Source organism: Vanellus vanellus, assembly GCF_965231255.1.
Source record: "Vanellus vanellus genome assembly, chromosome: Z".
In the NCBI taxonomy this organism is placed as follows: domain Eukaryota; kingdom Metazoa; phylum Chordata; class Aves; order Charadriiformes; family Charadriidae; genus Vanellus; species Vanellus vanellus.
Window position 1 is genome coordinate 43,527,499 of NC_138908.1, and position 24,133 is coordinate 43,551,631.

The 24,133-nt window shown below is 39.0% G+C and overlaps 1 protein-coding gene across 1 annotated transcript in view; it reads left to right on the forward strand.

Moving 5' to 3' along the window:
• Nucleotides 1–20,206, forward strand: part of GOLM1 (golgi membrane protein 1) — a 31,837-nt gene extending 11,631 nt beyond the window's left edge. Inside the window, exons 4-10 of the mRNA XM_082497102.1 lie at nt 7,378–7,432; nt 8,472–8,574; nt 11,833–11,971; nt 15,892–16,021; nt 17,281–17,568; nt 19,652–19,765; nt 20,092–20,206. Of these exons, the coding sequence (XP_082353228.1) occupies nt 7,378–7,432; nt 8,472–8,574; nt 11,833–11,971; nt 15,892–16,021; nt 17,281–17,568; nt 19,652–19,765; nt 20,092–20,156 (894 nt within the window). The 3' untranslated portion in view covers nt 20,157–20,206. The remainder of the gene's footprint in view (nt 1–7,377; nt 7,433–8,471; nt 8,575–11,832; nt 11,972–15,891; nt 16,022–17,280; nt 17,569–19,651; nt 19,766–20,091) is intronic.
• The last annotated feature ends 3,927 nt before the right edge of the window (nt 20,207–24,133 follow it).

A 24,133-nucleotide genomic window follows, 5' to 3' on the forward strand; every position in this document is an offset into this window, starting at 1 on the left:
GACACTTGAGCAAATATCCTGCACAGATGATGTTTGTTTTCCAACTCTTGTGATTTTAAAAGTAGCGAGAGTTGTTTTCTGGGAACCTGTGTGTTTGTCAAAAGATTCAATTAGCCAAGCTGGCATGGATTCAACTACTCTAATCTAGAAATGCCCCTGATAAGGTGGCAGGGAAGGAGAGGGAAAGCTTAGTTCTCCTCACTGAGGACCTTGATCTGAAGAAGTTTTCCAGGATCAGAGGTTATTCCACAGAGGGATGTGGAATATAAGAAAAGACTGTTTCACAGTGCTTTTCTTTTTGTGTGTCTATCTATATCCATGTATAAGTGTGTGTTGAATATTCTTATATGCATACATAATTCATATAAAAACAGAGGCACGCACATATCCTTGTTTTTCAGCTTCATGGATTCCAATGGAATCCAGGATTCCTGGAAGGCAAGTAATGAATTCACTCTTTCTGGTTATAGGAAACTTGGTCCTTGAACTGAACTTTATTTGCCCCATAGGGATTAGCAACAAGTATTCACCTAGCCCAGGAAGGATGAATGCAAATCCAAACCCCGAGTCTCTTAACCTGCTTTACAAGTAATACAAACTGTCTAAGTAACTAGACGGATCTTTGAGTGATAAACTGGATTTTAATTAGTTCTTGTTGTTCTTAAAGAAAAATGAAAATGCTTTCAGCTGATGTGTAGGAGTGAATGGTCTGTCTCAAAACCCCCTCTTTTTCAGGGCAAAATTGTGGTTCTTCTGGTTATAGAAGAAAGCTATTCAGGAACAAACTTTCACAATCTGGATTCCTTATCAAAAGCAACTCTCAAGTAACATTCAAGACCCATCTTAATAGCATTTCATCTCTGCTCACTGCATCTTATTACTCTGCTGATAAAATAAAGAATAATTGTGCCACTGATTTAGTATCATACCAAACTAATAGAACAATAAGATACTTGCCACGTTAAAGTCATTGTTGGTGGTAATCACTTTGAGTTAAATCTGCCTTCTTTTCTAGTAGAACTGTCTCTGTGCTTCTTAAAGGACATGGGCATAGAAGGTAGGAGGTAGCCAGAGCCTGAAATACGCCTGGTGGGCTCACTAGTCACTGAGGCAACGTAATCCTGGGAAGTAGCTATTGTAATTATTCCGTTAGGTCTGAGTATGTATAAAACACTTCTATTACCAGTCTGCTTTTAAAAAATCTGCTTGAATTTTTAAGGATTTATGTAGATTTAGCAAATGGCTTCTGGAATTCCATACAGAAGTAGACTGAAGAGATGAAGAGAGCTTACACAAACTCTTAGTAACAACAGATGAGGAATCAGGAGTGCAAAAGAGCTGTTTCTAATCTGTAAGCAATTTTCTGAAGAACAATATTCTGTATGGATGTTATTCAGGACTCGCAGCTTCTGGGATGTACACAGCCATGATAGTCTTTTTGAAAAGTGTAGCAGAAGAACAATATGTGTAATCTCTCTTATTTTTAACTGCTAGAACATGCTTTTGTAGCTTGTCATTTTCTTTGGATTTATGTAATTCTTTCCCAGCCCACATTTTTTTTTTTTTTTTTTTTACTGAGGAGAGGGGTAAGCTTTGTACATAAGTGAAGCACGTCAGGGCCCTGTTGCTCAGTGTCTTTTAACATGGCCACAGCTGCTTTCAGATCCCTTCCCTCTGGGAAAATTTGTATTCCCAGCACAGCCTTCTGAGACAAAATACCTATCAGTTGGCTCCGTTCTCAAAAGGAATGACACTGGGTGGCGGGGGAGAGAGAAGGTGGCCTGCTGTGAAAAGGAACAGGTGCTTATGCGTGTTTTGTGTGTGTTTTTTAAACCAAACAATGTTGCATCTTCTAGTTTTGAAAATGCTTTAAGGAAAAGCAAGCACTGTCTCGCGCCCAGGTCTGCTTGCCATAGCATGATGTTACTAAATTAAATAGCAAGAGAAATCAGTCTCCTTAGTCATAACTGGTACAACATAGGTCTAGAAGACTACCTCCATTTAAAATATATTTTTACATGGTGGAGGAAAAAAAAACAGATGGTTTGGGACTAGCTGAACTGTAGGGACCCTAATAGTGGAAATTTAGACTATGTGTAGCTTAAGAGTTGAGTACTGGAACATTTCTACCTCTTCATAGCAAAATGAAGGGACAAAAAGGAAAGCAGAAGGTAAATTATATATACCTGTACAGGTTTTATATTAAGATTCTCATATCACAGGATTCTGTTTTGTTTACACTGCCTACTATTTGGTATTTAATTAAAAATATAGCAATGCCATCAAAGTCCTGTAGCTGCACAGGGCTTATTTTCTCCAATCCACTTGCTGTTGCCCTGCACTTATAAAAGTAACTTCTTATTCATATGTGTCAACTTCCTCTCTCTTTCGCTGAGAGTGTAAGAAATTGTTAACTTTATGATTTTGGTGGTTTCTGCAGTTTTGGGGTGCATGCCATAGTGCACAGGTCCTTCATCATGAAAAAATGGAGTCTAGATTGCTTATAGCAGAGGATGTGAAACAAGATTGTATCCCTCATCTTTCTGCGGATCGCTCTTCAGGAATAGAGCTGTGGGTTTGGTTTTGTTTGGAGGTTGTTTTTGTTTTTTTTCTTTGGCTGGTTGTTGTTTGTTTTTTTTTTGTTTGTTTGGTTTTTTTTTTTTGTTTGTTTTTTTCTCTTTATTGAGGATAGGGAAAAGCCTGTAATTTCTGAATGGAATTCAGTTCAGTGAGAAATAGGTTTAAATGAACAATGTCTCCTCCATTTTGAGCTTGAAATTTATTTTAGGCTTGCTTCAATTGATGCTTCTCCACTGAAGTATGCATGAGTGTGCAGCCCACAGACCAACCTAAAAGAGAAATATTTTCTTAGGGATCTTATTTGTGAACTTTTTCCCCACTTACTATTATGTAGTTAGCCATTAATCTCATATTCTAGAATGAAGAAGCCTTTTGGTAACTAGTATAAATGGTTTCTTTACTCCTGAAGATTACTTCAAAGTGATAAAGAAGAAGAGTACAAAGAAAGAAAAGAATTGACAATGCATGTTACAGCAAAAGTGTGTGTGTGGCTACGTGTGTTTGCAAAAATAGAGAAGCAGGGTGGGAATTTCCAGATATAACTAAGAAATGAACAACAGATAATCAAAGTATGTCTTGTGCTGCGCTGCCAATGTGGTGGTGGGAGCAGTAGGAGTATGCAAGGCAGAACTGCTCCTTTTCTTTGCGGTAAGGACTTTGATCAGTTTGAGTTAATAATGAAATCGGTGCCCTTCTTCTCCCTGATTAATTATAAATGCTTGTTTCTGATGGATTCCACGTGTATGAATCTTACCTTCCCAGCTTGCTTTGTTCCTAGTTGGTTTTCTTCTTAGCAGCTGATTTACTGGTGCTGTGGCTCATCTTTTTCTCCTTTTGCAAGCTATATTTGCAAATGCAAAGTCCCTTTTTTTTCTTAGGTTTTAGTTCTGAAACCAGTGCTTACTCTCATCAAGTTCTTTGCCGTTTTATTCCTTTTTCCTTTTGCACTGTCTCATTATGCTTTTATAGACATCACATGCAGTCAGTGTTAGAAAGAGCGTATGTCAGTTCAGTGTGCTTGGGTTAGCTTGATTTAAAATGGTAGGAAATGCTGAAGGAGTTTAGTGTAGTAATGCCTCCAAGGAATAGGTTTATGGAGGCTACTGTGTAAGGCATTAATTGGATCAAATGCACATACATAGTTCAGAATATGTGCTCAAAACATATCCTTTGAAATAAATTATCTCAAAGCTTCCTTGCAGGTATGTTTTGGGGTTTTTTTAAACAATAACTTTAAATTTTGTGTTTCTTAAGTACTTCTCTGACAGTTGTCATTTAAAAAATTTGCTGTCTAGCTGGAGCAATATTTTTCCATCACTGCTAGTAGCAGTGTAGCTTTCGATTTTTGATTTCTGAAGACCTGCAGTTCCCAGCTTTGACTCCAATCAGGAGACTGGCTTTTTCTCTGTGATAGTCACAGCGACTTCTCTGCAAGAAATGTTTGCAAAAATAACCAGCTCATTCTGTGTTACAGAGTTACTCTCTCACAGAAGATCAGATTTTGATGTGGTGATGCAGTGAGTTTCCAAAAGCTGGATTCTCACTCCTAGGGTTCATAGGTATTGTTTTTTGGGCTGAAGGAGATTTAAAATGTGAGTTTCTTCCTAGAACTCAGTTTTGGCATGTGTTTGCTGAGTACTTCCCAGCAGTTTGCTTTCTTGCCCTGCATAAAACCCCAGAAGAAAATAATGTCTGCCTAATTCACAGCCATGAGGTGAAGACTAGTTAACACTTGGATGACAGGAGGTGGAATGGAAAACCTGGTGGTATTGGTAGAGTCATATTGGAAGCTGGCAGTTGGAACGCCGCACTGTGAATTATTAAAAAGTATTTCCCGCTCAAGTTAACTAGCTAACTAGATTTTCAGTATTTTTTCCTGGCCTCTTACTCACAAATTCAGGGACCTAGGTGTGGCATTGCCAAAAGGAAGTTTTATATACAATCCAGAAAGACCAACGGACCCCCTTTTTTTTTTTCCCCCTGTTGTGATTTAAGGAGTGTTTTTCACATGGCAAATCATTTTATTCATTTCAGCTAGTCACAGTTATTATTGTCCTAATGTACAAAACATTTAACACTTGTCTGTTTTACTGTCAAATGAGCCCTGGTATTTGGGAGTTTCATTTTAAGGAGAAAAAAACAACAAACAAACAAACAAACAAACAAAAAAAAAAAACAAAAAAAAACCCTAAACCAAAACACCACCACAACAAAACAAACTGTAGGAACACAGAGTTGCCATATCATGCAGATTGTTCTAGTCCATTAATGGTTTCTGGTAATGGCCAATGCCGGAAAACCTGGAGGTGGAAACCAGTGACGAGTGATGTCCCTCAGGGGTCGATACTGGGACAGGTGCTGTTTCACATATTTGTTGGTGACATGGACAGTGGGATTGAGTGCACCCTCAGCAAGTTTGCCGATGACACCAAGCTGTGTGGTGTGGTCGACATGCTGGAGCAAAGGGATGCCATCCAGAGAGACCTGTACAGGCTTGAGAGGTGGGCCTGTGCAAACCTCATGAAATTCAGCAAGTCCAAGTGCAAGGTCTTGCATGTGGGTGGGACAATCCCAAGCACAAATACAGGCTGGGTGGAGAATGGATTGAGAGCAGCCCTCAGAAGAAGGACCTGGGGATGTTGGTTGATGAGAAACTCAACATGAGCTAGCAATGTGTGCTCGCAGCCCAGAAAGCCAACCGTATCCAGGGCTGCATCAAAAGAAATGTGGCCAGCAGGTCGATGGAGGTGATTCTGCCCCTCTACTCCACTCTCATGAAACGACACCCAGAGTATTGTGTCCATCTTTGGAGTCCACAGCACAAGGACATGGACCTGTTGGAGCGGGTCCAGAGGAGGGCCACAAAGATGATAGGAGGGCTGGAGCACCTCTCCTGTGAGAACAGGCTGAGAGAGTTGGGATTGTTCAGCCTGGAGAAGAGAAGGCTTCAAGCGGTGTTGCAGTACCTAAGGGGGCCCTATGGGAAAGCTGAAGAGAGATTTTTTGCACGGGCATGTAGTGATAGAATGAGGGATAATGGCTTCAAACTAAAGGAGGGTAGATTTGGATTAGAGATCAGGAAGAAATTTTTCACTCTGAGGGTGGTGAGGTACTGGCACAGGTTGCCCAGAGAAATTATAGGTGCCCCATCCCTGGAGCTGTTCAAGGCCAGGCTGGATGGGTCTTTGAGCAGCCTGGTCTAGTGGGAGGTGTTCCTGCCCATGGCAGGGGGATTGGAACTAGATGATCTTTAAGGTCCCTTCCAACCTAAACCATTTTATGATTCTGTGTTTATATGAAGATGATAATCATGGAACAACCTGATTATGTTGCTTGTGCATTAGCAAAACTTAGCGTTTCCATCAAATCATTAACTTCCTTTCTGCAGTCAACGACTGAAAATGAAAAAACAAGTCCAGACCCTTTTATTCCCTGTCCTATGAGAAAGGAGAGGGAGAGGTATTAAACAATATTATGTATATGTTGTTAATCTTTATTTTTTCCTTTTTAACAAAGGAGCAAGGCCTTTGCTCTTGAGGTTTCACAGTGGTGTTCGCTGACTGGCTATATGTGTAGAATAGTGTAGGAATATTTCTTTTATTGGGTTGAAAACAACTGCCTCTTTGAACTGTTACCCTTTAAAGGGTCAACAGAAGACAAATCTACCCCTCTATGTGCTATCCCACTCAGACTGATTAAACCCATTGCTTTCCCTAATGAAGCAGCGCTTATTACTGTAGCCTTTGTGAAAAAAGGCACTGACAGTGTTGTCAGGATGACTTGAGCAAACAGAATGGATGCAGTTACTTCTTTGCATTAAAGTGGTGTGGACTTATGAACACATCAGTACTTGAGCAGACACTTAGGAAACTGTGTGTATCCTGATCTGGGACCTCTGCAGAACAGTGGGGTCTCCTGGGAGAGGGATAACGAGGAAATGGGAGCTGAAGCATGAACAATAAGCTCCTAAGATTGGACTAGATAATTTCTGAAGGATCTCATCTTTTTGTAGTCTTAAGACTCTTCTGCACCAGACTTTCTTAATGCTAAATATGAATCTGAGTTCATCTGGCTCACAGGAATTAATTTCCTTTAGACTTGCCTTAGTTCTGTCAATATTCAGGTGTTTTGGGGCATGTGTATGTATGGGTTGGTAGAGGGGGATTGGTGAAGGAACGGACAAAATATTTTCCTATGTTGACTCCCTCTTCAGAATGAGAGAGAGGGCAAAGTGAGGGAATGGCAGAAGGTCACTCCAGCGCTTTCCTATCAAAGCGAGGGAGAGTATAGTTAGAACAGTGGTACAACGCAAGGGTTTCACGTTGCTTTTGTAGTGTTCCTTTATGCTTTATGACTAATGCTTTCATAGCTATCCTTGCTTGCCTGCATGCAGGTGTATTGATTCCCTGGTGAGAGGGTGGTTGATAGCGAGCTGTGCTATGCTGTATTCTTTCTTCAAAGGATAAATACAGTAAATCAGACTGTGACTGCAATCGTGACATTAAGCCAGAATAAAGCAGCAGGCAGTTTTAGCAGCGGACTCCTTATATTCCTCCTCTTTTTATTTAAGTGCAGTGACATCTTCTCCCCCACCCCCCTGCTTACTGGGAAATCTGGGCTAAAACGAGTGTTTGTTCTTAATAGTAGATCTCTAGAGCAGCTAAAAGCTTTTGTGTTTGGCTGTAACCCAGCACTTCACAAAGAAAAGATCTTGTAACAAGTAATATGGTTGGTGGTGTTTATAATATTAATGGTCATTTGGAATTAAAACATTGTTTTCTGTTTTGGTCCTTCCAGGCAATGCTGATGAGTAACATCACAGTAAATGAACGATTGATCCAGAACTTACGAGGTATGTCAAAATACCCCTCTGTTTCTCTCTCATACTGGTTTTCAAGCCTCCTGTTTTTAAGACTTGCATTTTTCTGGTGACTTCTGAGAATGCTGCCTTTATTCAAGTCATGGGGATGGTGCAGGAGCTGCAGTGACTTAGATCCTGCATCTGCATAGTTCCAGTTCAGTGAAATGTCAGACTAATCTGCCTCAATGGTAAAAGGATTTGTCCATGTTGCGCTTGATGTAGGACTCCTGACCCTTATGATATAAAATAATATGGATAAAACTGTTTTCTGTGTGTATTTTTATTATATTATTTTTTTTTATTTTATATATTCTACCTTTTGCAATGTATTGTTGCATTTCTCCTTGAGGTGTTTGGCTTACGTGTTTTAGCATGAGGGGAATTTAGAAACTCCTGGATTAAGTAAGAAAACTTGGTCTAATTCATTTCTATTCGTGTTGGTGCTTCAAAATTGTTCTTAGCAATTTATTTCTCAGGAAGTATGGGGAATGGATCATAAGTTCCGTAAACAGGTAAATATGTTGTGGTGCTTTCTTCTGGTGCCCTCACGCAGAGTTTTCTACTGGGAAGAAAAAGCTAAATCATAGATGTCTCTATCTTTGGGGAACATGACTGGAAATTGCATGTTATTCGGAGGAGCATTGTAAGCTTGTCTTTTCATGGCTAATAAACATGAATGCCATTTTGTACTATGTTCTGAGTAATATTTCGTAGTCTTAAAGATTTCCTGGGCTGAAGCCTAGCAGAGCAAGGGTTTGCAAACAAGTTAGAGTATTCCTTATGAAGAAAAGGAGGTCAGAAATTTATGTTACACCGTTTTTGTTAATGTGTTAGGCTGAAAGACTATTCTTACCCAATCCTGTGCATCTTTGATGAATGAATTCAACAATTCTCTATGCATTTATATACAAAATTTAGTGAGCATGATGGATGGAGTTAGCATGCTTACTATTGATCTGTTGTTTGATACTTCTGTTGTAATATGTGTAGGTATATATTTTAATATATGTTTTAATCCTGTTTTGGTCAGAACACGTGAAAGAGTTACAGACAGAATATGGAAAGCTACAGCTGGATGTTTACTGGTTTCAGAAGAACCAGACTAACCTTCAGAGGAAGTTTTCATATGACCTGTAAGTATGTTCTTTCTAAAAGATGGCTTCAGGAGTTATAGGTGTCTTGGTTGTAACCCAGATTATTCTTGTGATAGCTGTAGCACTGTTAGTAAATGTACAGTTTTAAGGAGAAAGTGACACCTGATGCATCTTCCAAAATTGATTACATTTGGTCTTGGAGAAGAGCATAGATCTTGCAATGCTTGGCATCTCAGTATCCACAGACTTCTCCCAAACTTCTTAATGTTCCTTCCCTTGAAGGAAATGAAAGGTAGCAGTATTCTCACTTAAGAGTTGGGAGGAAAATTGAAACACAAAGAGGCTAAACTCTGAAGAAGTTTATGGGAATACCCAATGAGAAGCTGTAGCTCATTGTGCTGCCAGAGGTCTCAGAAAATTTCTGGCACAGTTATGGTCAGAGCCATATGTTCTGCATTACAGTTCATACCTAGTCATGTTTTTTTGTTGAGATTTCCCACTGAATTATAAGGCATGGATAACTGAACACAAGTGCTTAGCAGTATCCTTACACTAATTACACATTTCTGGTATTTCTAGGATTTTCTCCTGGGTTCTTTCTCTTCAATAATGTTGTTGTTTTCTCTACCTGTCTTCACATCCTATTGTATCTTCCCTCTGCTGCATAGATATAGAAAACCAACAGAATTTGCTGTTTGCATGTTCTCATAATGATTTTCCATCAGTAATAATATTGCTGTAGTGAGAAGTATTTTTCCAGCAGCCACTGTTTAGCCAAATTTTGTAGGAATTATGACTAAAAGCTCAACAAGGCAATTAAAGAACTTGAATTCTGCAGGCCAAACTTGAAATACTCCCCCCCCCCCCCCCAGCTTAAGAATTAAGGGTTAGTATTAGTGCTTTTGGGATACTTGCTGAATACCAGTTGGTTGTGTACTCTTTTTGGGGCGTTATTGGTCATTTCATAGTGATGACCCTGTTGGATTGTATTAGTCGAGTTCTAATAATTTAGGGCTTTTAACAGGAAAGTAGAAGGAAGTTGGGGACTTAAGTTTGTACCAACTTTTTATTAAGCCACGTTTCACTTACGTGTTTGTTAAGGTACATTTTCCCTCCAAGTTTGTTGTGTACCATGAATGTTAAGCACCATCTCTTTGCTGTTTAGTTAAATGACAGCTGGGACTCCTGGACCTCGGTTGATAATTCTTGGCTAGTTATAGTATCTGTTTGCCAGCGTCTTCCTTGTAAGGCTGAGAACAAGAAAGAATAAATGGATCTGTAGGTGTATGGATGTGCTGTACAGTCATGCTCTACATGAGAGGTACATCCTTGAAGCACTGGACTGATACACGTGTGCAGGGAAGCGATACAAGGCAAACATAGTGAATCCAGTTTCTGAAAACTCAGGTTTGTTGCCCATGTCTGGTGAAATGTTTTCAAGTACAGCTCAGTTGAGGAAATCACTGACAGAGTATCCCGGCTTGTGGAAGTGTACTGTAAGGAATCCCTCTTTGTTTAACAGAAGAAGGTTGGATCCGGAGGGTGCAGCTCCAGGGTCAAGGCTGCCTCAAGGTGAAGAGCTAAACAAGTTATGGTGGTGAAGATGGGTTTCCTTGTGTCAGGGTAGATGTAGAGACAGGCATGATAATTCAGCCACATGCTAGCACTATTTCCTGCAGTTTCTCCATGGGAGTCCATAAAAGCAGTTATCTCAGTCAAGGAGCTGGGCTGTCTTTGCTAGTTTTGCTGAATAAGTGTTCCTTTTCTATTTCTGGATTTTTTTGTAGCTATGCACGTTCAGAAAACAAACTTGGAGTTCAAATTTTCATGGAATGATTTGCAGCTTGGGCACCCTGTAGCATTCACGCAATTCTATCAGAACATATATAAATGGATTTTTGAATGTTGCTTGTTGCGTACCTTTAGGGGGGATGTCAGAACATTAATATTTCACTGTTGTAGTAAGTTACATTACTGTGCGTTGCATTCTGGTAGCTGTAGAAATATACATTGCTCTTACTAAATGCTGTCATTTTAAATGCTAATGAACAACCTTTTTCCAATGTGATTATGGACCTAGAAAAACCAAATGTTATTAGAAAGACTCAAAATGTTGCTTTTTATCTGTCTGCCTTCCTCCCCTCAATGTTAGGAGTAAACCAACATGTTGCTTCATCTTTATTAGGCCTTGGCAGGAGGGGGCGTTAGACCTGCTTTGGTGCTACGCCACTGTTTCTGCCTCTGAGTTGGAGTTGTGTAGATGAAGGTTTCGCACCTTATGTGTCAAGTACACTTTGCCCAGTAGAGGAATGAAGAAAGAGTATTATTGTATAATTGAAAATCTGACAAAAAGATGACAGAAGTCCAATGCCTTTTTTTAACTGCACACGTTGTAAATCACTGTTTTTAAACAATGGGATCTTGCACAGTAGAAGACAGTAATAAAAATTGGTTGTTTGTGTGGAATAAAACCAAACTTTTGAACTTAGAAGGCACAAAAATCATTGTTTTTTCTCATGCACAAGTCTTGAAGGTTCATCTTACCTTTTTTTTTTTTTGTGGGTGAGAATCTTAGTGTTTTCCATGCAGAAGTCAGCAGGAGTTGTGTTGAGCTTACTGGTATTGTGTGCAAAAGGAGTGCATGTTCCTCAGCAGCCAACTTACCGAGATCCCCTTGGTGCACTCTGTGCCCGTGCTGTCTGCTTGCGGTAGAGCTCGTTTAGCAAAGGCTGACTGGCACCGCTGACCCTTCTACCCCTGCAGCGACCAGAGGGAAACAGAAGCCTCTGGACTGAGGCATTTTGATTCCTAGGAGCTTTGTTATGCAGCAGATTCTTTGGGAATTTTGCTACCTGTAAAAAGTCTGATGATTGGTTTGGTATTTGCAGCCCAAAGAAGTGTAAGACTGTGAGTGCATGCATAAACAAATACGCATGTCTGTTATACTAGAAATGCTTCAAGGGTGAAAATTGATTTTGACTTAACTGAAACTGACTGGTTAGTGGAAGACAAGAAAATTCATGTACCTTGTTAAACTGGTCTAACAAAAGCAGTTCAAATTGCTTCTTCCAGTAGGACTTGGATTGCCTGCACCATGAGTTTGTCCTTAGGACTTAGGTTAACACTCCGTTTTTTCCTGCTGACTTCTCAAATGTAAGCACAGATAATAGAACTAAGAAAATAATAAAATGAAAAAAAAGAAAAAAGAAAAAAAGGAATAATTCATTTTACAAAAGAACACTTTAGAAGAGTGTGGACAAATGTTAACAACTGCTCACTTGTTCATGTGTTCTCCAGGTCACAGTGCATCAACCAGATGAAAGAATTGAAAGAACAATGTGAAGAAAGGATAGATGAGCTTACCAAAAAGGGTAGCGATGTACCACAAATCAAAGAAAACAAAGACTTCTCAGAAGACTCAAAAAAAAAAAGCCAGGTATGGTTTGGGTAATCTCTTAAAAATCTTTTTCTTTGGAATTCTGAAGCGTTTTTCCACCTTTCTGCTATCTCCAACTAACATTAGCCCACCTTACTAAGTTTTGCGCTGCTTTCCTTCACATTTGTTGAATGTTTCTGATCTATGGAAAATGGAGTGATTCCAAGGTCAGAACAGGCAGAGGTCCTGCAGGAGACCCCAAGTCACTGTGTCTCTGAGATGGGCAGAATTTGAGAGCTGATGCTGGGAGTGGTGTGGAGCCCATAAAAGAATACTTACAGTGCTGAGCTTTGGTTCACAGCTACTTTTGACTTTCTTAAAGGACATAGTTGCTTTGTGCATTGAGGATATCTGTTAAAGGTGAGGATAAATTGTGAATCATGTCAGAGTAGTAGCAAGCCCTGAATGTGATATTGTAGTCCAAGGGTCTTCAGTCATCAGCTATGAATTTTCACAGAAATCCTAACGTCAGCCTTTTCCTGTGGGAATGAGGGGAAGATCAAATGTGTTAGCTGTTTGCTTTTGGATATTCTGAGTCAGAGAACCACAAAAGGCATTGCTGTAGGTGACATGAGAAGGCTCGCTAGGATAGGGCAAGCTTGCTGCATAGGGTGTCTGCATGCCAGCTGACTCTTTCTTCCCTGAGGTGCTGAGGGTGGGAGGAAATCCCGAGAAAAGGAAATTTCAGATCATCCTGTTGTCTTGGTGTATGAATTATTGATGCTTCTTCAGTGAAGCAGGATTTGCTCGGGGATAGGACTGGATTGTTTAAGCTTCATACAGATGACCCTGGAAACACACCGTGAAGATCCTGGGTGAGAAGACAACTGATTTATTTCTACGTACCAAAGTAGCCCTTTCTTCAGGACTATAAGAACCAGTTACAGATGTTACATTTTTTTTTACATCCGATTGAAATGGGGGACTTTCCCCCATACCTGGGTGGCCAATGCTCATTGCAAAGGCAGCAGGGGTTTGGTGGTATATGCCCTTTTCTAAGGGCATATATATATATTTCTAAGGCTAAGAAAAGGCTACTAGAAGAAACAATTTGATGACTTCAGAAGTGGAAAGGGTAAAGCAACCAGGATTGAAGCTGGGTTTTGCAGATAGCTGGACACGGGTGGGAGGATATGGCTGAAACATCTGCCCCGAGACCCCTAGGTGTTCAGGTAATGGTTCCAGTCTGTGTCCAGTCCTTCACGTAAAGTGGTGGGAGAGAGAGCTGCTGAAGTTTGTGACCTTTTACGCTGGGAACCTGCACTGTGTGACAGCTGCATGATGAATGCAGCATTGGAGACAGGAAATGCTAGCCAGGTATCCCTTAAAAAAAGAAAAAAGTGAAAGTCTTGTTTGTCAATAAACATCAACAGTGTCAAATAAGTAAGTGAAAAGTAATAATAGTAATAGTAAATATATAGTAATAGGTACATAAAAAGCCCATCGTTTGGAGATATTACATTTGTTTCTCAAACAAACGTATCTTGTGTAATGTCAAGTTGTAAAATACTACTTGGAAAGTTGATGTGGGAAAGACCATACTAGAGAGGTGGTCAGCATAATTTCTAGTGTGGCTTTGCAGCAGATTTTCATTACAGTTACTTTCACCAGATGCTGATTTTTGTTTTGTTTCATGGTTTGGGTTTTTTATTTGTACCATTTCCAGTTTGGAAGGGAAATCATTCCAGAAGGAACCTGAGGAGTTTGGCTGAAGTCCCTTTGCAGGATAATTTCAGTCTCCTGAAACAAGTCCCATAGCTGGAGGCAATCTTAACTCAAAGCAGGCAGTAGGTTAGGCAGAACAGGTTATCTGTTCTCCTTTTGATCTATAGATAGGATGGTCCCAGATGAGATAACCACTAATATAACTACAGCCTAAATAAATTCTGTCTGCTTGTCTTCCCTAATATCTGTGACAGTGTTTCTTATGTCAAGCTGTAACCTTATCAGTTGTTTGTTTACCGAAGGATTGCAACTTTTTACTTGTGCAAAAGCTGAGTTATTTATGATTAGTGCAAGGTGACCCTGAGGAAATCTAGGTTTTTAGCCTGACTTTTTAGCTGGAATAATTCCTGTTTGTAAGATGCAGATGCTTATGTAATGGAAAAGTCAGCGTTAAAATAAAACGGGGAAAGAAAACAGAGTGTTGGTTGATTAGTAAGTATACAGCTTTTCTTGCAGCTCTGTATTTTAAGGAACGATGTATACTTCTCAGTTGAGGAATATACAACATGTTCCAACTGCTATCTTTTTATCCAATCACTTCAAATTAAAAAAAATTCAGCATACATCCTTTTAATTTATATGACACTGTCATTAAAAATTACTGAGCTAGAAATTTACAATAATATAAGTTAAGGGCTTTTGCATGTTTAATTAAGAGGTAAGTTCTTGTTATTAGGTGCAGGCTCAGATTTTTTACAGAAGAATTCATGCTCAGCATAAAGTGAAAAATGGTCTTATGTTCAGTTTCTGGTGATTTCTACTATAGAGAGTGACCTTGAGAGACCAAATTATTTATAAAACAGAAACATTTTTAAATACAGCATTTTTGTTTTAATGACTGAAGGAAGATGGAGTTCTTCTGAATATCCTTACTGCAATAACCAAATATTCTGTGGTAATACTTGCTTCTCAAACTTTCATAAGAGTTGATGCTAGATTATGTGTTGTTGATGTTGGACTCCATGGTGTTGACCCAACAAGGTCTTTAGTTCTGCCTGGCTTTCACTGAGCTTAAACATTTTCAAAACAGCCAAGTAATAATATCCTACAAATCCTCTACGACTTTGGCTTCTTGGTTATTTAACCACTTTTTTCTGCAGATATTTTTCCAAATGACTGTGTGAACATGGGGCAACCTACTGTTGCATTAACCTGCTTAGAACAACAGGTAGCTACAGGCTTATCAACAATTGCAACAGAAGACTTTGTTGGCTGTATGATTTCCTGTACCATAAGGTTTCTCATTCATTTGTATAGTATTGGGTGTAAAAAGGTTTATATCTCTAAATGTCTGTATGCTTGTTCTTTCTCTGCCTCTTTTGATTTTCTTTAAACAAAACAAAACCCAGACGAAAACACCCCATAGAACAAACATTTTCGTAACAGTCCAGTTTTCGGCACCAAAGCTGGTATAGTGCAGCACGGTTTCCAGGCACATTTCATGTTCAGTGTTTTTGTGAACTGAATTGACACAGCTCTCAGCCAATTTAACAATAATATAAGTAAAAGTTGTGTATAGAATTTTAATTGCTAAATTGGAAGATCTTCAAGGTGATGTACATCTTATCTATTAATCTTTAAGCTGGTTAGATGTGGAGAGCATTCTAGTACCAGTATTTAATGCATTCTTAAGTATCTCCATCACGTTAAACAGATACTGATGTCTAGCTGATTGATTTATGTTTTTCTTCTTTTAATCCTGCATTCAATATAGTTTTAGACCAGTTCTATACAGTCTTGCTTAATTAAACTCAGTTTACCTGCCCCTGTAGATTACTAACAGTAGTTAATACCATCTGGGTTTTTTTGGTTCCACTGACCCTGGCATGGTAGCGGGGCAACTGTGGAGAAGTGTGTGGTGTTACGGTTCTGTGACCCTCAGACAATAACAGGTAGTGTTTTCTTGTGAAACACTAACCAAGAACAGTAACCTCATTGTTAGCTGCAGATAGATTAAAGGAGGTGTGTAAATTCTCCTGATGTGTTGCGCTGTTATATAGAAATATCACTGCATGTTCGAGATTGTATAGTACTTCCATCACCAATAAAAATTTCAGTCCAAATTATTTCCAAGTGTGTTAGGGTTCCTCCCCCTCCTCCCCCCCCCCCGAATTCTTATCTAACTTCCACTTCCCTTCCCGAATCCAGGAGTAGTTATATAGACCAATGCTTATCTGCGTACATTCACTTTATAGGTCAATATTCAACTGCCAGCCTTGAAGCAAACGGAGTTCAAGCAGGCTGACTTGGAACAGCAGAAACCCAATGAAGATGTACCTAAAGCAGTACCTACAGTAAAAAAGATAGACCCGCTGCAGGCTAAAGGTGAGATGGAAATCACTGTCTCACTAGCAACAGGTGAAGAACGTTTGCAATTTAATTGAACATTTCAAAAGCATTATTGTACACAAGATTAAGATGGAAAAAGCAACACCAGTAGACTGAACTTTAACAATTTTTTCAGCTGTGGAGAGGTATAATATCTATTCAAGCATTTTTATTACTAGTATTTCTACTGGTCTGTTTTTGTTGTAATTGACATGTTGCATGTAAAGGAAAATACGAATATTTACAATTCTGGGGTCATATTCCTCATTTAATATGGAGAAAATACCCTGCTTTTGGAAGCAATGATTTTCAAGCACATTTAAAATTTGCTTTCTTAGGAAGTTTGACACATTTAGCCTGCTATCCCTCCCTAGGGAATAGCCGAAAGGTAGGCTTTAAACAAACACACATCCATGATTCCCATGTGTTGTCACTGAGCAAAATGCAAGTACCAGATATGATACGCAGGAGATCAGATTAGTTAACCTAATGGTTGCTTTTGGCACTAAACTCCCAGAAACTATTAATTTGAATGGACATATCCTCATGCATCAGTCTCGTGTAGTACTATGTGTGATAAAAATTCAATTTCCTATTTAATAATACTTACATGCTGTCTTAAATTAAAATCCTGGGAGCATGCAACTCATTTTAGAGAGCTAGCAACTGAAGACAACATCTATATATAGTTCATTCAGGCAAATTTTATCATGATTTTTTGTTTAGTTAAAGATACAGATACACAGGAAAAAAGATACGGTAATATCTGCTAAAAATAATAGCCCTCCTGCATTTCCTCTTTATATTTAAAAATAAAAAAAGCCTTGATTTACTTGCAAATCTGCCCATGTGACTGCTTTGTCCTGAGCTACTTTTGAACACCACATCAGTTTTGTCATTAACAAAATGTAACAGACAGAAACCCAATGCTTATTTAGGGCACTGCAATTTTTATTTAAACTTCTCTGTTTCACCCGCCCATTTGTTAACTGCACATATCAAAATTTTAAGTAGGTAGAAGAGTGAATCTGTTGACAGTAAACCATGTTTCATCCTTTAGCTGTTCCCAGTAGGAAAAACATGGGTTGTCGTCTTTTTGTCTTTGAAAATGATGTGGTTGAAAGATGTTCTTTCAGAGAAAAAACAAGAATTGAATGAGGAAGATAGATAAAGCAGTATTTATTAAAGGTTTTTAACTTGAGCCACCACTGAAAGGCATTAGTTTTTTTACACAGAATTGTTTTTATTGTTTACAGAAAGAATAAACGGCCTAGCTGACATCAGAAAACAGGAGCCTAAGACAGCAGAGGAGAAGCTTTCTAGTCAACTGAAAACCCCACAGGATTCACTCAAGGCTGCTGCAGGTTATAAGGAGATGCTGCCTGAGTTAGAGAAGGAGCTGAATCCACCTGAAGATGAAAAAAATGTAGCTGGGCAAGATGCGTTACAGCCGGCAGCAGAGCAGGCTGCCAGTGAGGAAATTGAGAGGGAGCAGCTGGTAAATTATGACGCTAAGCAGGATGACTCGCCCCCTGGAAAGGCTGGTTGGTAGCATGTCACGTATTGTTAAGAACAGTAATGAAATCAAAGTGTGGAAGAGGGCGTGATTTCTGCAACAGTGGTGGCAGCTGGCCAGGCTTAGTGTAAGGTTTCGTAAAGGTTAGTGTGAAATGTAAAAGGTTAGTCAGTTCCCAGCAGTCTTCTACAGTCTGTGGGTAAAGACGAAGGCTTCTGCTTGTGCAGCATGGAGCTACCAGACTGAGTTCTTCTGCATCACCATAGCAGCCTTCCTGTCTCTCTGTCCATTGGCTGTACAAGGTATTTGGGGAAATTAGCCCCAAAACCTTTTGGTAGTGAGGCTTTATAAGAATACAATGCATTTGAAAAGCATGAAATGTTAACTATCCAAAGCATTGATAAGTAGAGAGATACTAGTATTGATGTTTTGCAGATAGTCTTTTTACAGTGTCAGTGTGTAAATGCTAGTTATCCATATTTCAGAATAAGCTAGCGTGACTAAAACTCGATTAAGACTTGAGGTATCTAAAGTTTCTTATTGTGAGTCTGCAAAACTGCAGATCGATGTTGCAAAGGTGCCTGTTTCTGGCATCTATGACATGTGACCCTGAACCACGCGTCTCCACAGCACCGAGTAGCAGAGTATTGACGTTACGCCTAAACTTGACCAGAACCTAGACAACCTTCTGTGTCTTGAGGAACTCGGTCTCAGGTGGACCCAGTGGCCCAGAGTAATCAAGAGGATTTAGGGCAGTCAGACCAGGAATTGATGCCCACAAAAAATGCTGTTTATGCTTTTCTAGTAAACGCATTCATAGAATCATGGGTAATGGTGTTAACACTGTTGAACACTTGGCAGGGATAAATAATCTCATCTGCATGGCTAAAATAGTATTTTGCCAACTGCTCCAAAAAGATGCTGGCCAGAGCAGGCTGTCCCCCACAGAGATGTGAATACAAGTTACCTAAACTGCTTCCATTTTAATGGAAATAGCAGAAAGATTAGGTTAAAAAAATCATCCAGCAGTTACTGCAAGAAAAAACTCTGCCATGTAGCCTGTGAAAGGTCAGAGTTTCTGTGAGCTAGAAAGACTGGCAGGATGTTCTTCAGGCTTGATTGTTCAACAAAAGTACCATACCTTACTGCATAGGTTCCTTGTAGCCAAAGGAGCCTAAGGTAGAAAAAGATTTCTTCTACATCTTCTCAGCATCCTCTCTCTTTTAATAAAAGTAAGTTTATTTTAAAAGTTTGAGACCTCTAGGTCTGTAACTGTAAAAATCTATTTGATGTGGTGGTCTGAACATGGACAACATATAAGGCTAAACATTTTCAAGCCTGTTTCTAAGCCAGTTACTGATTTGAGGGCTTGGCTTAAGAACATTCAGAACCAGAGACTCCGATCTCTCTTAACTGGAGTATGCTTATATCTCTATGCCATTATGTTTTTTTCTGGCTGGTTAACTGAAAAATAATGGTAGTAGTTTAGTAATCAGAAATAATGTTTCCACTTAATTCTGAGCTCTCTATATAAAGAAATCTTAAGAAAGTCAATAAAAGTTGTTTGAGATTAATTAATGATTGGGTGAAGAAAATCTTTTACAGAAAAGCACTTTTGTGTCAAGTTAGCACTTAAAATACTTTTTTTTTTTTTTTTTTTTTTAATACGCTGTATTCACAGCTTTCTGCCTGTTGGACAAACTTAAAACAAGAAAGAGGGAATTAGCACTGGTAGTAATACATTTAAAAGCAATACCACAATCAAGCTTTCAGCATTGGTTTCAGGTTTTACTCTTCCTTAGGCTGTCCTTTAATGTATTCTGAAATTGTTTAATGCTTTTTCTTTCTGTGCATCTGAGTGGTGGCTGAATTTTATTACACTTTCCAAATCCCAAAAGATTCTGTCTTTTATCTAGCTCTTTAGACAAGACACAGCAAAAGCTGTTCTAAAATTTAACAGTTCAAAAGGAAAATTAGTATGAAAATCTACTCTAAACAGCAATTTATTGAGCAGCAAAGTAAATTCTGTGGAAGATTGTGACAGTAACTGTTTCATGTGCAGTTGAGCTTATGGTATAGCATAAAACTATTTAATTTTAATGTTTTTCCAGACAAACAGGAACACGAAGTACTGAACCAGGACAAGGATGTTGATTACAATTTAGATGAGAACGAAGCTGAATCAGAAACAGAAAAGCAAGCAGCACTTGCAGGGATTGAAAATGGTAAAAAAGAAAAAAAAAAGTTTTGTCTTAAGTACCATGTTGAAAATTTTAAGATGATATTTTGGATGCTATCCTGTAGCAGATATAGCTAGCTAATTTCTGTTTGTCTTTTGAGCTTTCCCTCATGTTGACAGCGTGACCTGTTTTCTGTATAGCATTGCTGAAGCTACCTACTGTTTAACATGTGGTGGGGACAGTATGTCTAGCTTTACTAAACTATACAGTACTAAACAGTCCTTTCAAAATTTCTCCTGCTGTGTTTTAGATGAACCATCACTTCTGCCTCTTGAAGATATTTCTGTATCTTTTTCTTTTTTCCTAATTAGTTCAAAACCCTGAAGATCTGAAGAAGCACTTATCTGAGCATGGTGAAGAGCAGCAGAGGTTGTAAACAAAGGAGGTTCATAACGCAACTTACTCACCTCTTCATATAAATGCAGGAATGATGAGAACAAAGTGATCTGAGAATGGTTTCATTATCTTCTCAAGGCTTCAGTAAGGGCCCAAATGAAGTAGTATTTCTTTGTGAAGTTTTAGGACTGTTTCAGTGGTTAAAAAAATGTTAAATCTCTGGAGGCTTGTTTTAAAGCAGCTTAACCTCTGCAATGACTGTTTCCTTCCAACTGATTACAAAATTGAAACCACCTAGCAATAAGCATAGCAATTTTGAAGTCGGCTAACTTGTACAGTGATACTACAAAGTATGTGTGGATTGGTGGTAGAAGAGAAAGAGTCCTCTTCCAAGGATCGATCTCTCCCCTGAGCAATGCAGTAGAGAAATCCCCAGCCTAAAGAGGAGCTAACTTACCTTGATAAAATTTGGGAAAAGTGAAAAATGGCCCATGCTGCAGTCTACCTGTCTACCTATTGTGGCACCTTTTTACTGCAGTGTAGATAAATAGACTCAGAAAGTATGATTGTAGCCCTCAGATATTATGCAGTATGATATATTTTCCTGGGCCTCCTAAATGAAATTACTAGCTTACACTATGTGTAACCAGGCTGAAGCACTGTCCTGGTTGTGTTCTTAGCTTTCAGGTTAAAAAAAAAAGCCCAACAAACAGATTCTGACAATACTGTCTTCTCATTAAGAGATTAGCAGATTTTTCTGAAAGCTTTACTGGACTCCTGTTCACGAGATTCAGTATGGTTCAGTTACCACTAACTTGCACAAGTTCAGAGTGTAAAAATTCAAACTCCTGAACTTTTCATGACAGAAGCCATCTGAAAAGGCTATGAAGTGCTTATGACTACCCTTTACTCCTTCAGCCACTATCTTCCACTAAACTGTAGAAAGGCAAATGCTTGCTTTGTAGAACAGCAATCATCTCAGCTGTTTGAAGTGACTGGTCTTCTCTGCCAGACTTTTGAAGAAGGTAAACCAGACTATGCATTTACCAGACATCTCAATGTGTCCCACAGGTGAAGCTGTAGCTGTTGTGAAGTCCTATGTTAGGCACAATGTATTGTGGTGTTAATGTTCTGTAGTCTTTGTCTTTTCTACAACTTGTTGAATGTAAACTAGAAACTAGTTTACTTGCGATAACCTAGAAAAACCCTTTACTACCACTAAAGCACCCTTAACTGCAGTCCAACTGGCATTGTATGGCCAGCTGTTTGGAAGATGGTTATTTGTGACACCTGTGTTTGGAGCGATTTTTGCAAGTATAGAACACCTTCTGTTGATACAGCATGGAAGCAGACAGACACGACTAACTTCCCAACCAGCAATTCCATTTAAGAAAATACAAATTTGTCTTGGCTTTCTCTTAATGCACTTCATTTTGTAACTACTTTTGTGGTGTGTCATTCTTCAGTGTACTAGTTTACAACTCCTGTACCTTAAGATGTCATAAATATGCAAGTAGAAGGTTGGTTCTTTTGTGTGTGAAGAACATATTAGCTGTCATCAAGTGAAAGATAGTGCTTATGTCAAATGGTGCCTATTAAGCCTCAGTCCATAAGCAGTTCACCAATAGACTTGCCACATGTAACTTGAATTCTTCTAAGAAAAGCACTAACATCCAGTTCTGAGTTCTTGGTTACTCTTTTTTTCACCATTTAAGACAGACTTAACTGGTCTGGGCTACTACAGTCAATACAGCAGGGAAAACAAATGCTTGGAAGCAGAAGAGAAAAGGAGGTGCGAGTATCTCTTCTGACAAGTATTGGGAAACTTGGGTTATTGAGGTTTTTTGTTTCAAATAATGGCATGTTTTAGCATCAAAATTTTACCTGTATTTTGAGTAAAAGTGGCATTTTCTTAGGACTTAATCTGTAAACAGTGATATAGCTGAGATGAAGTCAATCAGGAATTTAATAGCAATTGTTAGAATATATGCTTTTTAACAGTACAAGAAGTACAGTGAAACACTCCAAATTGAATGAATGGCTTTAACTTGATACTGGTAAAATCCCAAACAAACAAAATCCATTAGGTAATTAATGTATTGCGAGAGACTTTGTTTTGCCTGTATTTCTGAGCAGGCTTCTTGCTGGCCAGCTAGATGTTGTCCTCTCCGTACACAAGACCACCTTTGTATGAAGCACACTTGTTACACTGCTGACAGCAGGGGATATAACACTGCATAAGAACAATCTTCAAAAGCATAAAGGAATACAATCTCATCCACAATGGCTTCAAGTGCTACAGGAATGTAATTAGAGTGATAGATTTCTAGTAGACAAGGGGCCTGTATGTATACTGTATAGAATTTTAAAATTAAAGGACTTTTAGTTGAAGAAAATGAGATTCAGTTGGAACTGTGGTTTACATAGTGTTGTCCATCACTAAAATTTTTAGTTGTGAGAGGCAGGGAAACCTGCTTTGCTGTAATCATCTCGGGGTTAAATGAACACTTGTCCTTGATGATTTTTTAAATACTAAGCCTGATTCATTTTAGATAAGCATTTTAAAATAAAAAAAATAAATCTTCTCTTGTGTGTGTTCACCTTATTTTATACAGTTCATCTACTTCTAATGTTAATGGAAACAGGAAAGATGATCATTCCTGTTTTCTTAGTTCTATAAAGGATGTTGAATTTGGTTTCCCTTTTATGTGCTGCTTACCTTGGAGAAATACTGAAGGCTGTCCTTGAGCTGCTGTCGTGCAATTCAAGATCACAAGAAGGCAGCAAAAGCTAGATGAATCCTCAGTGTCCTGCACTAGAAACAGTTTGCCATCTTTACAACTACATTTTCCAGGATTTTCATTCCTTTGGCAACAATACAGAAGCATTCAAGTATATTAATCATGATAAGCAAACACATAAAATGGTATGGAACTGCCTTAGCAGAGATATCAGGAAAAGCATGTCTTCAGAGCAGTGCTTCTTCAAGAAGTTGCAAATTGCTGGATAAGTGGGTGTTCTACTTCAGTTTCTTCATTGTCTTCCAGCTCTAGCTCAGCAGTGCTACTGCTGAAGTGGGTATTAACTCCACAGTACAAATGTCTTCATGGTCAAAGAGTTACAAGCTCATCACTATGGAGGAAGCCATTCTGCACCAAAATCAAGAATTGTCCTGTCCAACACAGTTAAGCCTGGAGGATTTGCTTTTACAGCCCAGGTAAGACTTGGCAGTATGCTTTGTCAAACAGCAACTCAGCTTCTTAACTGTTGGTTTGTTTTTTTTCCTCTTGTAGCAGAAGGTTGCTCAGCACAACAGCTTTACCGCTATTTCACATCTGGAAGCACAGGAGGAAGAACTGTTCCAGGAAGGAAAGGGTAGCTTTGTGGATCCTTCTGTTTGGGATTTCTACCTATGTCAACCAAGCTACATCAACCATTATGGGAGGCAGTAGGATCCAGCAGCAGCATGGCAGTCGAAACAAGAGAATGAAGGTCATGCAAGAGCTGACTGAGCAATGGAACAATTAGCAGTCCCTCTTTTGCAATGGCAAAGTAACAACAGGATTGAAATAAAAGTTGCAGAGTAGTTAAAATGCACTCCTAGTGTCTTGTGTTCTGTGTTGCTAGTGACTATTACAGTGTTAGCTACACAGATTCTCCGGTACCATGAAGAATAAAGACAAGGGAATAAACTGCAATTAGAAGTAAGTTATTCCATTTCTCACTGTCTTCAAGGACTTCTACTACATTTGAGGCAAAACACCTTCTAGACAACTGACTTCAGTAAACAAAAATCACTGAATTCAGTGCAGCAGGAGGTAAGTGACTAGTTTTCATCTGCTCTTAAGATTATTTTAGCTTGCAGGACTTGGCAGGAAGAGATCCCAGTCTTCCTACTGGAAAGTGAGCAAATCTGATGCAATTCAGGCAAAAAAATACGGAAACTCACAGTCTCTCCAACTGACATTGTTCAAAGCAGAATTTCAGTAGCTGAGCTGTGCTTATCAGACATGAGGC